Genomic DNA, 18,781 nt, shown 5'->3' on the forward strand with positions numbered 1-18,781 from the left:
CCATACTTTCACTCGGATTTCCTTCATAGGGTGAGGTGTCCACGTTACTCTTATATTGGTCACAATATACCCCTGAAATAAGAAATAAATACTGGAGAATTTAACATCCACTAATCCCAAAAAAATTCAGCGAAATGAGAAGCTTAAATGCTTACCTGCAAACCATAACCACAAACCATAATTTGATCTCCTTCATGGTGAACACCGTTAACCAATACTGCAGCAATAGTTGTGAAATCAATCTCACCGTTAAATGCCCTAGACAATTTTTAAAAAAAACAAAACTTCTAAGTGTAATTATGTCACTCCGCCGTTAATGACTTAACAAGACGATAACGTGACTGCTGTGTGTCGTGACGTTGTTGATGTGATTGCCTCACTCAAACGACATTTTTTGATGTGACTTTTTGATGCTTAAAAAGCCCAAAACAACGTCGTTTTGTTTATGAAAAACTATACTTTTAAAGAGATTCAAACTAAAAACCTTTATGAAATAATACTAAACACCCAACCACCAATCTAACTTAAGAATTTATTATAATCTTAACAAAATTAATATATATATATATATATATATATATATATGTTAAATAGCACCGATTAAGTTATATAACAAGAATAACATCGCCGTCATCAAAGTTGAACCTTGTAGGACAGCGTTGATAATGGTTTTTTCAAGAGAGTAGCTAGTGTTGATAATTGTACTTAAAAGTAAATGTTAGTATAAAATTGACAACATTAAATACTTTATGTTATAATGAGTCAAGGCTTGAAGTTTACTAATATCTGTTGTAGTTTACCCTTAAAAAGTGATGAGAAGTTTATGAATGATATCTATGTGTCAATGAATAATTAACAAAATAATATCTAATGAGTCAAGACTTTATCACGTTAGCCAACGTGACACGATAACATTACCTTGATTTTTTAAATCACAAAAATAACTTTGTGATGCACGCCTTTATATTTATTGAAACACAAAAATATGTTAGTAAAACTATAATAATTAATAAAATAAACATGTTGTACCTAATTGTAGGAAAAAGAAAATTAAATAGGTTACCTAACAATTAAAACATGTGATTTAAAGATTAAATTGAGTAACTTACGAAATCAGAAGGGCCAGACGTGAATTTAACCAAAATAAAAATATACTACACAGATCATCAGGACCAACGACATGGATGCTAGTGCCAGCAACAACATGATCAATGCCCTGTATAATGATATGACAAGAGATTAACTAATACTAATTTATTTGTGCATTTATCAGATGTATTTCTGTTTCCAATCACCTGTGTCCCTGTGCCGGTTTGATCCCCTTCTTGTTGTTTCTGCATCTGATATAACAAGAGATTAACTAATAATCTATTTGTGCAGTTATCAGATGTGATGGAGAAGCAAATGTATTTCTAAGTTCCAATCACTCGACACTGTGCCGCTTTGATCTCCTTGTGCTTGTTTCTGTAGCTGAATGGTGATGGGGTTCCATAGTGTTAGCATCTCCTTGAGAATCAAAATTGAGGTTGGATTTATCACATCTCACAACATCAGTAATGGTGCAACTCTCTGCATCCACGTAAATTACATGAACTCCACATTTCTTCACCTTGATATGTTTTTTTTCATTCAATGGGAGAGGTTTGATGTAGAATTGAAACGATGCCTCCTCATAGTTCTGGTCTTCTTTAACCATATCCTTACCACATAGAATGAAAACATGATCACCCCTGCAATCCCAAGCAATATCCCCCAAAAACAATTCACTTTCGAACTTTTTAAAACCACCATCGCCATCATTACCACTGGCGGCTAACGGTTGATATTCACAGATAAATTTAAGTTTTCGTATGGGATCACAGTCAGTGAGATTGACCACAAGACATATAGCAAAAACTAATAACCTTCTCCCACTACTCCCCCTTGTGGCCATCTTCAAACTTAATGAAGAATTCATGCTTTGATACTCAAATCTATCTGCTGAAATTTTGTTTCCCGGAAAACAATATACCAAATTTGGTTCGGGATCAATCGATAACTCGTGATCATATCGTGATGCCCATTTCTCCGCTAGGAATTGAATTTGAAGCATGTAATTTGCCTCGATGTTATCAACTGAATCTTGATTCAAGCTGAAGCAATTAGAGAATATCATTTTGTAGTCTCTTTCACCATCAAAAGAATGGAAATTTTGATCATTGAAGGATACACCTTCTAATGATATGCAACCTCGAGTATCCAAGTACTTCAGGTTTGATGGAAGCTCTGAGAGTAATTTGAGGCTCTTGCAATCAGTCATTGTCAACTGTTGAAGATTATTTGAAGGCTCTGAAGAAAAGGACACTTCTAAAATTTGAGTTTTAGATAAGTCTAAGGAATGTACCTTTCTTGGAATTTTTGGGAATTTGACAATTGGACAATGTCTCAAATCCAATGTTTCAAGTCCGTCCAGATGCTCAATTGAACCAGGCACTTCTTCTATTTGAGTGAATGGTAAATTTAAGTGATTCAACATCTTTGGGAGTTCAGTAAGTTTGACCAAACTTAAACAAAACTCACAGTTAAGGCTTTCGAGGTTGATGGCTCCTAATAGATTAGGGATCTTCCTTAACTTATCGCAAAAAGAAACGTCGATTTCCCTTAAATTAACAAGATCCTGTACAAAAAACATATAAAATAATTGTATTACTTGTAAGCATTATCTATTTACTTTAGTCGCATAACATATAATTATAAAATATTAGATTTGATGATCGTGAATTCACTAAACAAATTTTCTTCTTTAAAAGAAGTAGAATATATTTATTTTAAAAATCTTTTATACTTAATTATATATTTTTTTCCTAGATGAAGGAAGCATAAAAGCATATACCTGAAAATCTTCATTCCAGAGTTGTTCCATACTGCCCCCAAATAATTTCAACACTACAAGATTCTTTGGATTAAAATTTAGCGATAAAGATTTGAAGGGATAATAGTTCCACTCAAGATACCTCAACTCATTTGGAAGATATACAATATCAACTCCATTTGTAGGTTGTTTCTCCGTCCAACGCCAATAAACATCAGATTTGACATATCTAAGATTAGACATGTTCTCAAAACATGTAGGACTTAATAGGTTATCAATACGAGACATGTCGAACTTTATTCCTTCAATTCGGTCAGTTCCCTGATATAAAAATCAATTTACCAAAGTATTAGTATAAAAAAGATTACATGCATTCTAGTTAAAACATAAATAAAATGCAATTATATTAGGAAATGCTTACACTAATTGGACATATCATTAAACATGTTTGTTTTTATTGTCTTTTTATATAAAAGCAGTGCATTAGATATGTAACTAACCCAACAAACACTAGAGCAGATCCTATGCCATATCCTAAGACATATATTTTAAATAATATCAAGTGTGTGTGCGTGCGTGTATATATATATAAATAGTGTGATACTGAACCATAGGACATCATACGAAAGGGCAAAATGAATATAAATACAAACAACTCTTACTTTATTATTGTTGAGCACTTGATACACGTGCTTAGGATTCCACAGCCTTTTACGCTTTTCTGGGTATTCAGATTCTTGATCAACAATATCTTTACCCATTTCTTCAAGCATATCATGCATAGAAATCCGCCCATAAGAATTGATGTCAAATAGGCACTTTAAAAATAGCTTAGCACCCAAAATCTTAAGAGCAAGTGGACTGCCATGGGCTAACCGTACAAACTCGTAGGATAGATGTAGAAAATCAACAGAAGGATTCAACTGCTTAAATGCAGTAATAGAAAAAAGTTGAAGAGAATACTTCTCATTTAACTCTTCCACCTTATGTATTTGGGTGGCTCCTCCATTCTTCAACACTTGTCTATCTCTAGACGTTAGAATGATTTTACTTCCATCACCAAAATGTTTAACACCCATCCAGTCTACTTGTTCTGGGTCATACACGTCATCGAGGACAACAATTACTCGTAAATTGTTCAGCCTCTCCCTGTAAGGGTACCCTATGGAAGGGGTGTCTATACGAATTTCTTTGTCCTTTAAAAGTATGGAAAGAAATTCGTTTCGCACGGATTCCCTCCCTTGTTTTTCTATTTTCCCTCTAACATTTTGAAGAAAGTGACAACCTTCAAATGTGGTAGAGACTTCCTTATAAACAGCATCAGCAAGAGTGGTTTTGCCAATACCACCCATGTCCAGAATAACTATTCATCAACTTATTTAATACATATTCAACTGACGCTACGTAATGTAAGGCGCGAATGGTCATCCATCTATAATTTAATCTATTTAATCTAAAATCTAAAATTTATCACCCATTAACTTAATAATTATTTATCAGACATTCTTTCTCTTAATATTATTGATGTAATACTGTTTCTCACAAAGCGCGGATTGTCATCTGCGTCTTTACAGAGTTCTTTTCGAACTAATGTCAAGTCAAGAAAGGCGTGGATTACTATCTGCGCTTTATTCGAACTGACGCTACGTAATGTAAGGCGCGAATGGTCATCCATCTACTATTTAATCTAAAATCTAAAATTTAATCTATTTAATTGAAAAAAAGGTAAAAGTGAAATTGATAAAAGAAAAATAAAAACATTAAAAACTGAATTTATATTTTTTTAAAAAAAATATATTTAAATCTTGAGAAGGAAATGACTTTATATTAAGGTAAATTACATGGATGACCATTTATCTATAGGGTTGTGTCAATATAGTCATTATTTTGAAAATTTCACCAATATAATCACTTAACTATTTAATTGGTTTTAATATAGCTGTTAATATTTGATGGAAGTGCTGACATAGTAGTTAATAAGATTGGTATAGTTACATATTTAATCCTCAATAGTTACACATTCTATTAATGTATAGTCATAGTTTTAATTTAATTAAAAAATAAATCATTTAATCAGGAGGTGTCACATGTCAATAAGTTATTTTAACACATTTTAATAGTGACATGTGTCACACCTTATTAGAGAGTTTTTTAATTAAATTTAATATTTAATTCAATTAATTTTCCCACCAATTAAGTGGTGAGGTGTGACCCTGAAAGCTTGATGCATTTGGTTCAATTCCTCTGAACAATAAATGTTTACTCTCATTTTTCTCTTTAAATTGGCGGTGATATATGTCACCACCTAATTGATGAGAAAATTAATTAAATTAAATAACAAAATTAATTAAAAACTCTTCAATTAGATGGTTACACATGTCATTATTTAAATGTGTCAAAATAACCAATTGTATGACTTTCTTTTTGAATTAAATTAAAACTAAGACAATTTTTTTTGCTAGGCAATTATAATTTTTATTAATATAACTATAAAGACAATAGTCAATGAGAGTGTCTCGTTAAAAACCTCTCTAATTCTAAAAGGATGAAAAAAATACATTCTCCCCGACAATATAAAAAGAGTCAACACCAAACAACAAAATCACCCAACAAAACACAGCCCCAAGCTTACAACACAATCAAGCATTGGAACAACGTTCAAAACAAACACAATCAAAATCTGCTGAACGTGAAGGCACCCTGCAACAACCTACTGCAATCAATATACCTTGCAACACAAACATAGATAACAGATTGCAACTAAAAACACCTGTAAACCCATCAAAACCTATTCACCCATGCCAACAGAGCAAAAACAAAACCCCAAAAAACCACCCTAAACCACTAAAACATGAAAGCAGAACCAAAGGTTAACTGCAAGTATTCAAATCAACCTCAACCAAAACCTAAAGCAGCCACAAACCAGACCATGAATCGCCACAACATAAGACAACGAACAAAAAGAAAATTCTTCAGAACCGTTCTCCCCACTTTCCACCACGCTTTGATTAATTCTTGTCTACAAAGACCCGCATTTGCAAGAAGATCAGCCATTGCAATTTTCGATCTTGAGACATGAACAAATTTCAAAGTATCGAAGCAGCACAAATAAACCAAAAACGATTTTGCTTCTCCTCGCAATCGGACTTGAAAGCAGAATTCTAATAATTCATCTATTGTCCTAAGTTACAACCAAATCACCCGCCACCAAACTCTTGTTGACATGACCAATTTATTAACCACTCCCAGACAGTGTTTTTCTCGTTCCAGCAAGCATCTTGCAACTAATCTCCCATACAACGTCCTGCCAGCTTCCATTGCCAACAATTATTTCTACAACAACCAATTTCCTTTGAAGCATCCTGTACAAACGGGGAAAGACATATCTAATATCCTTAGAGCCACACTAACAATCCTCTCATAACATCACTGTTATCTCAGCTGAAGCCATTCATCCTCAACAAAACAAGGCGGTTCCTACTATTTTCCTGTTTGAACCATGTAAAATTCCTCCCCGCTAAAGGCATACCAAAAAGATCACACTCTGCAACGAACGTGTTGAAAGCTGCAATCTCAGTTTGACTAAAAGAGCAGCCAATTCTCTCACTATGGTTTCGAATGGCATTAAAGTCACCAGCCATGAATCAATTATTAATTAAATTTCCCCTCTCAACCATATTCTCATTCCATAGTGAGCCTACATGACAAGGAGCATAAGCATTCAACACTGAGCAATTCGAAAACTGTGAAGCATACCTCCCTAATAAAAGAAAGAATATGTCCTTTAAAAAACGACTCTTATCCCACACAGTCAGCAGACCCCCAACATTACCCACAGCTTTCGAGAATCTAAAATCGACAACATCATCGCACCAAAACCTCGCTATATTCGATTCAGTCAAATCTCTTTTTTAGTTACTTGAATCAAAACAATCACACACTTATACATCCTAACAATCCTCCGCAATACAGAAATTATATTGGAGTCATTAAATTTTAATATTGCTTTAATTAAGGTTATTATCGTCATATGATATTTTATGTGTATTTTTCCTAGTAAGTTTGTATCTTTGGATAAGATAATAACACATGATATAATTTAATGAAAATATATATATATATATATATATATATATATATATATATATGTGGATAGATTATGATGTAATTTGAACCTAAAATTCTAAAATTCTTAAGGAGAGTATAATATTTAATCATAAGATTATACATTATTATTTTAATTTTAATAAAAATATTATTTAAGTTAAAGTATAATTAAAATTAATTTTATTTATTCTATTTTATAAAAGTATATTAATTCTAATATAAATTACAAAATGATATAATAATATATTTTGAACATTCCAGAAGTTTTAATGCCGTGTGTCAAGTCACTAGTGGGACCATCTTAAAGTATTGATTTGAATTACACAACATGCTTAATGGTGCATGCAAGAACTATAAAAAATGATAGGCGGAGCGAGGATCACTCTAAATCTCATGTTTACAGATTTTTCTTCACAAATTTATCTTATAAATTAGAGTCACCGAAAAAATAAACACAATATCAACAATAAAAAATACAAATGACAGGAACAAAAGGAATCGAAAACGGTGGAGTTTATGCAGCAATCTGCATGATTGTCTTTTTTGTTCCGATCGTTCAGTCTCAGAGTACACAGATACCAGAGGACAAATCCAAGGTAAATGATTGGTTCAGTAGCGTTATCAAGCCTCTCAGTCAAAGGGCTGGCACTTTAGACCCAGAATTGGTTCAGGCCGAGGCTGAACCTAAAATCATAAAGGTTAAGCAAGGTGACGGTGGAGATTTCGCTACCATAATGAAAGCCATTGACAGCGTTCCAGCCGGGAACAGCAAACGCGTTATAATATCTATCGGACCTGGATCTTACCAAGAGAAAATCACGATCCCTCGAGACAAGCCTTACGTTACACTGGTGGGGGACCCCAAAAACATGCCCAATTTGACATTTGATGCCACCGCCAAGGACTATGGAACTGTAGACAGCGGCACTCTCACCACCTTGTCTAATTACTTTGTGGGTGCTTATCTCAACATAATAGTAAGCTCCAGAATTTAACCAGCACATATGCTTATATTTTAACTCAAATTATAATTGATGTTTAACTTTATAGAGATAGTAAGAGAATATTTTGAGATATTTTAAATAAATAAATATCAAACTTTAGTACACATGAGATATTATGTATATGTATCCTTAGCATGTGGTTGCATGTATATGTTATCTAGGGTAGACATTGAAATCTAAATTTCTTTAGATTCATTGTTTATTTTATTGATGATGTCTAATCTGAATTTTATTTGTATACGTCCATACAAAAATTTCTATTATTAATACATATGTGCATACCCTAGAATATATTTCATGATGAACATGATGATCTATACGTTTATAATGGATTATTATTCTTTTCACCAGTAGAAATAAAAAAAATTGAACATCGTTAAATCTCATCTTTTACACGTATTATACATGTTGATATCGTTTTTTTTATTTTCTCCACTAATAAATTCTTAACAACATGTTCTTCCTTGAATTGAATACATTGTTAACTTTCAATAATTTGTTATTATACATAGAACAGTGCTCCGAAGCCTGATGGGAAAAGGGAAGGAGCACAAGCGGTTGCCTTGAGAGTATCCGGTGACAGATCGGCATTTTATGGCTGCAACATATTCGGTTTTCAGGATACAGTGTGCGATGACAGGGGGAACCACTTCTTCAAGGATTGCTATATTCGAGGCACCGTTGATTTCATTTTTGGAAGTGGGAAATCTTTATATCTGGTATACAGTTAGAAAACACATGAAATACGATATATATATATATATATATATATATATATATATAGATATGCCAGAATTTGATTGGAAAAGTGGGATGCAGGACACGGAAATATTTGTAGAAATAGAACCGAAACTTACAGTAATCACGGCACAAGCTAGAGAAAGTTCATCGGAGGACACCGGGTACTCCATTGTGCACGGAAAAATCACCGGAACGGCAAAGGGTTCATTTTTGGGGAGGGCATGGAAGAGCAGTCCGAGAGTTGTTTATGCTTATACTGAAATGACCGACGTTGTGAATCCTGCCGGCTGGTCTCATGACATGCAACCAGAAAGAGCCAAGTAAGTTGATGGTCACACACTAATCTTATTGATTAATTATGATAATGATAATTATTTTTTTTGTAGAACTGTTTACTATGGAGAATACAAGTGCACTGGGGTAGGCGCATCTTCCAGTGGGCGGGAGCCATTCACCAAGCAGCTAACCGAAAAGGAAGCCGAACCATTCTTGTCGCTTGACTACGTTGTTGCCACCAAATGGCTGCTCCCTCCTCCGATGATCTGATCAATCTATTGTTAGAGTATACCTAAAGACCAATCATATGATGATTGTAATAATACATTTATTTACCGATTTTATTGAATAAAGGCATTGCCACTATTATTATCAGTTATATGTCTGTGTTTAACAAAAACTGAAAGATAATAAAGTCCATATAATAACATTATTATTATTAAAAGTTTCATAGTCAAATATTATTATGGGCATGAACAATAATAATACGCTTAAGACTAACATGTTATTTAAGACTAACAGTTAAAAAAGGCCATAAAGAGGTGGCGCCTTGCTTTTTGGAGATCGAAAAAGATCTTGTTCGTGTCAGAGGAAGGAAGAGTAAGACTCCTTTGCACTATGTAAGTAAAGTTGCAAACCAGGACTTCTTTCTGGATAGGTTTCTAGAGGCTTGCCCTGATAGTATCCTGGATGTTACAACTCAAAATAGCACTGCTTTGCATATAGCCGTGGAAAACAGAAGGCTAGATGTTCTCCAAGTCCTACTTAGGACACTTATGAAGACAGCCTATCATCGAGAAGTGGTGAATCGAAAGGATGAAAATGGCAACACAGCACTGCACATAGCAGCTAGCAGCAATGAGGCCCAGGTTTGACTCCTTAGTGTTAATAATTAATACTACATTGATTGTTTTGTACTTTATAGAGACGATTAATTGATTAATGTAGCTTTTTTATATCTCAAACTATCAATTAAACAGATGCTTAAACTACTATTAAACTGCAAGGCTGATAAGCATGCCACTGATCAAGCTGGTTTGACGGCACTGGGTGTTTCCCAACAACATGGTTACACAGAAAGCATTACTGGTTTGCGTGGTTGCTTTATTCAAGTTGTTTCAAAGTTTATACCTAAGTTGGAGAAATAAACCGCCAGTTATGTCACCAAAGCATCGTCACTGATTTTCCGTGATATGGATAATATATCAGGCGAGAACCGTAATGCATTACTGGTAATTTTAGGATTAATGCTTCTAACTGCAACCTACCAAGCCACACTTAGCCCGCCTGGTGGTGTTTGGCAGGGTGGAAACGCCTCAAAGAAATTGGGGATATCTGTCATGGACCCTTCCCAGTTTCTTCTTTTCTATATTCCGACCTATGTCGTCTTCATCGTAACCTTTTTCCTAACACTATCCCTGCTTAAACCTTTTCCCTATGGTTTCAGGACAGCACTTCAAGTGCTACTTGCTTTTCTTGCAGTATGCTTTCACCAATCAATATCTTTCATTGTCCCAACCTCTTCAGCATCAATAATTCTCTCTCCTCTCGGGGATCGTTTTCATCTTAATGGCGTTCATGTGTATCGCATATCAAGTGTCGAAATTCAGTGTTTCGATAGTGGGATGTTGGATTTTACCATTTCACTTCTCAGGTGCTGCAATTCAAGTGTTGTTTTTATTTGTTTTTATGTATGATGACTTTGACCCCATAAACTATATCATGCACCCTATAGAATCAATAGGATCGTGGTTAGTCTTTCATCTATGTCGATTCTGCATAAAGCGGAGCACTAAATTGTGTAACTATTTTAAACTTTAAATTTGTAATTAATCCAAGTTTAAGGTGACACTTCTGGTTTATAACGTATCTGCTTGAAATATGTTGAATGTTTTTGTATCATCTTTGTCGTGGAATAAAAAGCAGATATTGTTCAAGAACATATTCCGAATCTCCTTGCAGCCACCATTGCTCCTATGAATAAAACCAAGCCAATTTCCTTCTTGGACGATCTATTCTATACCTAAAATAGAAGACAGGTGAAGAAAATAATTAGGTGCAACTATCACAGATTATTGAACAAATTGCCCATTTTATGTGGTTGGATTTATCACATCTCATGACATCAGTGATGGTGCACCTCTCTGCATCCACGTAAATTACATCAACTCCACATTTCTTCACCTCCATATATTCTTCTTCATTGAATGTGCCATGTTTGATGCAGAATTGAAACGATGCCTCCTCATAATTCTTGTCTTCTCTAACCATATCCTTACCACACAGAATGTACACATGATCACCCATGCAAATACCATTCGTCCAATGCTTTGCCTCGCAAAATAACTCACTTTTGTACTTTTCAAAACCACCGTCACCATCACTACCACTGGCGGCTACCAGTTGATATTCACAGATAAATTCAAGATCTTTAATGCGACCGCTGTCAGTGAGATCGGCCACAAGACATATAGCAAAAACCAAGAATCTGCTCCCACTACGCCCACTTGGGGCTATCTTCAAATTCAAGGAAGATTTCATGCTATGATTCTCAAACCTATTTGCTGAAATTTTGTTTCCCGGGAAACAACAAATCAGTTTTGGTAGGGGATCCGGAGAGAACTCCTTATAATATCTTGATCCCCATTTCTCACTTAGGGATTGAATATTGAGCATGGCATTTGCCTCAATGTTATCAATTGAATCTTGATTCAAGCTGAAGCAATTAGAGAATATCATAAACATGTAATGAATTAGGACACCATCATATTTAAATTTACAATTTAAAAAGATAACATCCAATATAATCCTTGTCGTAACCGGTTTTCGTCCGGGCACGAAATATTATTCTTGGCGGTGAAATTGATGTGAATAAATAGTTTTGAAAATAATTTGGGAGTCGCCATCGGCCTTTTGGATCAGGTAGGTCGAATACCTAATTTTTTTTTTTAAAAGTTTTAAGAAAACATCAATAAAAAATTAACTGATCTGCGTTTATAACCAAAAATTCGTTCTTTTTAATAATAAAAAGGGATTCGTGGTCGGTTACGTTTAGGGAAGGGTTAGCACCCCTACAACGCCCAAAATTGGTACTTTTTTAATTATAAATTGTCTCTATTATTAAAATTTTAAAAATTCAAAAATATATTTAATTTATAATCCTATTATTTCAAAATTATATAAAAAAATATTTATTTATTTAAAAATATCAGAAAAGAACTTCTAGGTGCCTTAAGACAGCTCTTTTCGTTGATATTGATAAATATTAATTTAAATAATATTGTTTAATTTTAAAATACCAGAACAGGACATCCAGTTGTATTAAGACTGTCCTTTTCTTCGATATTAAAAATAAATATTTAAAAATTTAATTACTATTTATTATATATATATTTATGAATACATAAAAATATTTAAAAATATAAACAAATAAAATAAAAATACCACTAAAACAATATATTTTAAAAGCAGTAAAATAAATGAAAACATATAAAATAAATGACTAAATTACAGTGAAAATAAAATTAAAAATCTAATTCATAATTAATCGAAACATTAGGGATTAAACATGCTATTTCTTTATTTTATTTATTTAATGACTAAAATAAAATTATCTAAAATTAGGATATTATAATAAAATAAATTAAAAATATAAACTAAGGATTAAAATATTATTTATTAAAATTAAAGGATTAAATCTGTTATTTATCCTAAATATATTATTTTAATATAAAGGACTAAAATAAAAGAAATTAAAATTAAAGATCTGAATTAAAAGTATTATAAAATCGATTTAGTGACTAAAATGTAAAACATATAAAACTGAGGGATTACGGAAAGGGTTTAACATTTATAAAATTACACAAATAGCCCTCCCCAAAACGGTGTCGTTTGGGAAGGGTTATTTAAGCCCGAAACGGCTGGCCCGAAGGGCCAGCTCTCTCATTTCTCAATTTACTCTCTCTCTCTAAACTGAGAGAGTTTAAAAACTCTCTCGCCTCTCTCTAGCTTCCTCATCGGAGGGAAGCCGGTCACCGGGCGGCAGCCGTCTGCCGCCGTGACCCTCACCGCCGGCCACCGCATAAGGTGGCCGGAAAATTTTATTTTTATACCTTCGGATAGATCGGACCGTCCTAAGGACGGTTCCGGTGTTCTTTTCACCTAAATATCTCCTAATCGGAGCGAATCTAAAGAAGTACCTTCGGTTTCCGAAGGTTTTGGTGATGTTCGAAGGGGTCCGATGGCTTCCTCGGTAAGCTCCTTTTTTTTTTTTCTTTTCTGTTTTGGTTTTTGCTAGTTGTGGTAGTATGTTGCTCTCTGTTTTCGGTTTCTCTCTGTCTCTGTGTTCTCTGTCTCTCTCTCTGTTTTTTTTTTTCAGGTTCGGGTGGTGGCTTTTATAGCCACCACCGGTGTGGCCGTCGGACCGGTCCGAAGAGGGGGTTTCGGTGAGTCACCGGACTACCAGTGGTGACTCACCCCTTAGCCATGGCGTGTGGAGGGAAACTGGTCTTCTGGAGCCTTCGGTTGGGACGTGGCAGCGGCGGAGGCGGCGAGAGAGTGTCGGCAGCGGTGATTGGAAACTGGGGCGGCGCCGCGTGGCCCTAGGGTAATGATACCCTAGGGTTTCTTCTGGCATATCTGAGGACCGTTGGATCTCTCAGATCCAACGGCTGTGATGATGAGGCGGCTGGGATTAGGGTTAGGAAACCCTAACTGAAACCCCCAAATATTTAGGGTTTCTGGTTGGTCTGGACCGGTTCTGGTTTGTTTGTAACTGGGCCGGTCCAGTTGTAATTGGGTCTGTAATTAATTATTTATATATGTATTTAATATATATTTAATAATAATAATAATGATAATAATAATAATAATAATAATAATAATAATAATAATAATAATAATAATAATAATAATAATAATAATAATAATAATAATATGGGTAAAAAATTCGTATCTTCAGCTGCCCCTCTTTGCTCATTCTTGTGTTAACAAGAATAGGGAAAAGATGAAAAGATAATAAAATTTTTTATCCATTTGGCTTCACTTGATCATAATGGAGATATTGAATAAATTCTTCTCTCTCTTCAGATGAGTTCTTCTCATTATGAACTTTCTGCTGGGGATGATGCTGACCTCTTTCTTTCTGTGATAGAGTCATTCAAAAGGTTGAATAAGCTTTTGATGAGTTCTTCTCATTATGAACTTTCTCTAGAAATGCTGATGCTAATCTATCTTTTTCTGTGATAGAATTATTGAACAAGTTCTTCTTATTATGAACTTCTTCTTCCTTCTTCAGATGAGTTCTTCTCATTATGAACTTTCTCTGGAAAAGATAATCCATCAATTTGATGAATTCAGGCAAAAGGTTGAACAAATTCTTCTCATTATGAATTTCTTCTTCCTTCTTCAGAAGAGTTCTTCTCATTATGAACTTTCTCTGGAAAAGATGATCCATCAAATGATGGATTCAAGTAAAAGGTTTAACAAATTCTTCTCATTATGAACTTCTTCTTCCTTCTTCAGATGAGTTCTTCTCATTATGAACTTTCTCTGGAAAAAATAATCCATCAAGTGATGGATTCAAGTAAAAGGTTGAACAAATTCTTCTCATTATGAATTTCTTCTTCCTTCTTCAGATGAGTTCTTCTCATTATGAACCTTCTCTGGCAAAAATAATCCATCAAGTGATGAATTCAAACAAAAAGTTGAACAAGTTCTTCTCATTATGAACTTCTTCTTCCTTCTTCAGATGAGTTATTCTCATTATGAACTTCTCTGGCAATGTTGATCCATCAAATTATGAATTCAAACAAAAAGTTGAACAAGTTCTTCTCATTATGAACTTCTTCTTCCTTCTTCAGATGAGTTCTTCTCATTATGAACTTCTCTGGCAATGTTGATCCATCAAGTGATGGATTTGAATCTTTGCTAAAATCTTTGAAATTCCTGTTAAAAATTCAACATAGATGAAAATGAATGAAAATGCACCTATTTTTGTAAACACCTAAAATATGATGCATGAATGTTGAGTTATTTGATTTCAGATTGGTGAATTGAGTATTTCTTCAATTGTAAAAACCCAATAGATTTTTCTTCTTCAAATGAAAGAATCTATCATCTTTGACCAATGTAGATATAATGTCACAAAAATCTCTTGAGAATAAAACTCAATAGTATAGGCTCTTGAAAAGCTTGCATTCAGGCAACATGTTGATTCTGATAACAACTCATCTGATTATGAAGTGACCTTTCAAGATGATTTCACAGATATCGATAGTTCTTCTAATACCGAGAAATCTTGAATTCTGATTCTGATGAGGAGAATAAACTGTTATACTTGACAAAAATGGGATTCTCAGAGGCTGAAACTTCAAATAGACCTGGAGAAACGTGGTCCAGATTCATCAATTGCAAAATTGATAGATTTTATATGTGCTGTTCAAATGACTAAAAATGCTGACGCACTTCTTCCGGTAAAAGATGGGAAGCCATTATGTGATAATCCAGTTACAAGCAAAGACGAAACTTATGCTATGATTTTTGGGAAAGGGATAAGCAAAAGAAGCTTGAAAAGAAACTTCTTAATGAAGACGATCATGCAGTTCATCTTTTAATTCCAATGATTGGTTCTGTAGTTCCTACCAAACCAGATCAGATAACTCAAAGAACACTTCCAGAAGATTCTATTGGCAAATTCATCTTCTAAACTCAATGATTGGTTCTGTCCAACCAGATCAGATAACTCAAAGAACACTTCCAGAAGATGTTATTGGCAAATTCATCTTCTAAATTCAATGATTGGTTCTGTCCAACCAGATCAGATAACTCAAAGAACACTTCCAGAAGATGCTATTGGCAAATTCATCTTCTAAATTCAATGATTGGTTCTGTCCAACCAGATCAGATAACTCAAAGAACACTTCCAGAAGATGCTATTGGCAAATTCATCTTCTAAATTCAATGATTGGTTCTGTCCAACCAGATCAAATAACTCAAAGAACACTTCCAGAAGATGCTATTGGCAAATTCATCTTCTAAACTCAATGATTGGTTCTGTCCAACCAGATCAGATAACTCAAAGAACACTTCCAGAAGATGCTATTGGCAAATTCATCTTCTAAACTCAATGATTGGTTCTGTCTAACCAGATCAGATAACTCAAAGAACACTTCCAGAAGATGCTATTGGCAAATTCATCTTCTAAATTCAATGATTGGTTCTGTCCAACCAGATCAGATAACTCAAAGAACACTTCCAGAAGATGCTATTGGCAAATTCATCTTCTAAACTCAATGATTGGTTCTGTCCAACCAGATCAGATAACTCAAAGAACACTTCCAGAAGATGCTATTGGCAATTCATCTTCTAAACTCAATGATTGGTTCTGTCCAACCAGATCAGATAACTCAAAGAACACTTCCAGAAGATGCTATTGGCAAATTCATCTTCTAAATTCAATGATTGGTTCTGTCCAACCAGATCAGATAACTCAAAGAACACTTCCAGAAGATGCTATTGGCAAATTCATCTTCTAAACTCAATGATTGGTTCTGTCCAACCAGATCAGATAACTCAAAGAACACTTCCAGAAGATGCTATTGGCAAATTCATCTTCTAAACTCAATGATTGGTTCTGTCTAACCAGATCAGATAACTCAAAGAACACTTCCAGAAGATGCTATTGAGTCTCTTTCAGTTAATGTTTGGACTAGGATATCACAGTGCTTATTCGATGTAGAGCCAAAATTTGTAGATTCGAAGCATTTCCATGCTACTACACTGAAAAGGGCTATATTCATAATTCTGCCAATTAATAACAGATTTTCTCTTATTCTGCTTCCTCCATGTGCTGATGCTTTTCCATTGACAAAGAAATGATGGCTTTCATGGGATCCAAGAACAAAGTTGAACTGTTTATAAACATGTACAGGAAGTGCCAAATTGACAGAAAGGATCTGTATAAAGCTCTTGAAGCTTATGACAATGAACCACCTTCGAGTATCCAAAAGTATGTTCTTGATGAGTGCTGAAAATGGAATATAGTATGGGTTGGAAGGAATAAAGTTGCTCCACTTGAACCTGATGAGGTGGAAATGCTTCTAGGTTTCCTTAAAAACCATACACAAGGATCTGTATAGAGATATGTTTCCCAGTGATATCAATGTCTTGTTTCTTTTTGCTGGAATCAATGCTACAAAGGTTGCCTTCTATTGTCTTAGTATATCTTTGAAAACAGATGTGCAAGAACTGAATGGTGATTGGTTGGAGCAATTGATGAGTAGATTTGTCAAATTCGACCTTGTTGTCGGTTATATCTAGCATAACAACCTTATTGTTCAAGATGGTGATGATTTGCTTATTTTGTATTCCATGTATTTAAAAGTATTAACATAAAGTGATATTCAGAAATCTTTAATTTATTTCAAAATTATGTTAAATCATAGAAGAATAAATTGAATTTCCACAAATAAATTGAATCTCAAATAAATTGAACTTGAAATAGATAGAATTGTATCCAAAGTTCTGGCAAGCATAAAAATTCAAATGTCTCAACAAATTATAAGCATAAGTATTTCTAAATTAATCAAGTTGACACAATTTAGAGTAATGATGTAGGCTTTTGTCTGGAAGATCTCAAACTTTGTCAAAATGCTTGTAGATGTGAAGTTTCTTCCAAACTGTCAAAATCTTAAGAGAGTTCAATTGCCAGATGCCTAATATCAACCTGCATTTGAGCCGCCTTTTCAAGTTTTCAACTCAAATCCTTCATTTTGGTTACAAGATGCCCTTTGCGGGTTTTCACCTTGACCCCCCTTTTTTCTTTTTTTCTTTTTTTTTCTTTCTTTTTTTTTTCTTTTTTTTTCTCTTTTTTTTCTTTTTCTTCAAGCATAATATTTCTTGACAGAATCCGAGTTTATTGGATTTCTCAGAATTTTTCCATCAATTTCTGCCAAGATTAACGCCCCTCTGGAAAAGGCCTTTTTTACAACGTATGGCCCTTCCCAATTAGGCATCCATTTCCCACGGAAATCTTTATGTATAGGCAAGATCTTTTTTAGTACTAGATCACCCTCTTGGAATTCTCTTGGATGTACTTTTTTGTCATGAGACTTCATCATCCGTTTTTGATACATCTGTCCATGGCAAATAGCTTTCAATCTTTTCTCCACAATAAGGTTCAATTGATCAAATCTTGCTTGGATCCATTCAGATTCATCCAATTTTATTTCCCTCAATATTCGAAGTGATGGAATCTCAACTTCAATTGGTAAGACTGCTTCCATCCCGTAGACTAAAGAAAAAGGTGTTGCCCCAGTAGATGTTCGAACAGTAGTTCGGTATGCATATAAAGCAAAAGGTAACTTCTCGTGCCAATCTTTGTAAGTTTCAGTGGTCTTTGTAATGATTCTCTTGATGTTCTTGTTTGCTGCTTCAACCGCCCCATTCATCTTTGGACGATACGCCACTGAGTTTGCATGTTTGATTTTAAACTGCGCACAAAGTTCGGTCATCATTTTGTTGTTCAGGTTCAGAGCATTATCTGTAATGATCCTTTCTGGTAGGCCATACCGGCAAACTATCTCTTTCTTTATGAATTTGCAGACTGTGGACCTCTTAATATTGGTATATGAAGCAACTTCAACCCATTTGGTAAAATAATCAATTGCCACAAGGATGAAACAATGTCCATTCGATGCTTTTGGTGTGATTGCTCCAATGACATCTATTCCCCACATAGAAAATGGCCAGGGTACTGTCATTACATGTAAAGGAGATGGGGGTACATGAATCTTGTCTGCAT

At 34.3% G+C, this 18,781-nt stretch overlaps 2 protein-coding genes across 2 annotated transcripts; both read left to right on the forward strand.

Annotated features, from left to right (window-relative positions):
* The first annotated feature begins 7,437 nt into the window (after window positions 1-7,437).
* Window positions 7,438-9,250, forward strand: LOC120176693 (pectinesterase PPME1-like). The gene is made up of 4 exons (XM_039183073.1): window positions 7,438-7,935; window positions 8,475-8,681; window positions 8,782-9,023; window positions 9,090-9,250. The coding sequence occupies exons 1-4, from the start codon at window positions 7,438-7,440 to the stop codon at window positions 9,247-9,249; spliced, it is 1,107 nt and encodes a 368-aa protein (XP_039039004.1). The 3' UTR covers window position 9,250.
* Window positions 9,251-9,481: 231 nt separating this feature from the next.
* On the forward strand, window positions 9,482-10,775 carry LOC120176617. Its single transcript, XM_039183013.1, has 6 exons — window positions 9,482-9,500; window positions 9,553-9,848; window positions 9,960-10,068; window positions 10,189-10,333; window positions 10,427-10,633; window positions 10,715-10,775. The coding sequence occupies exons 1-6, from the start codon at window positions 9,482-9,484 to the stop codon at window positions 10,773-10,775; spliced, it is 837 nt and encodes a 278-aa protein (XP_039038944.1).
* The last annotated feature ends 8,006 nt before the right edge of the window (window positions 10,776-18,781 follow it).

Source organism: Hibiscus syriacus, unplaced genomic scaffold (genome assembly GCF_006381635.1).
Source record: "Hibiscus syriacus cultivar Baekdansim isolate YM2019G1 unplaced genomic scaffold, ASM638163v2 tig00112249_pilon, whole genome shotgun sequence".
NCBI classification, from domain to species: domain Eukaryota; kingdom Viridiplantae; phylum Streptophyta; class Magnoliopsida; order Malvales; family Malvaceae; genus Hibiscus; species Hibiscus syriacus.

Excerpts from the sequence above, each read along its gene's own strand:
- LOC120176693 (XM_039183073.1), top strand. The coding sequence starts at position 7,438 with ATGACAGGAACAAAAGGAATCGAAAACGGTGGAGTTTATGCAGCAATC. Across the intron at positions 7,936-8,474 it reads GTGCTTATCTCAACATAATA|AACAGTGCTCCGAAGCCTGA; the intron begins GTAAGCTCCAGA and ends TATTATACATAG. Across the intron at positions 9,024-9,089 it reads ATGCAACCAGAAAGAGCCAA|AACTGTTTACTATGGAGAAT; the intron begins GTAAGTTGATGG and ends TTTTTTTTGTAG.
- LOC120176617 (XM_039183013.1), top strand. Across the intron at positions 9,849-9,959 it reads CTAGCAGCAATGAGGCCCAG|ATGCTTAAACTACTATTAAA; the intron begins GTTTGACTCCTT and ends TCAATTAAACAG. Across the intron at positions 10,069-10,188 it reads TTACACAGAAAGCATTACTG|GCGAGAACCGTAATGCATTA; the intron begins GTTTGCGTGGTT and ends ATAATATATCAG.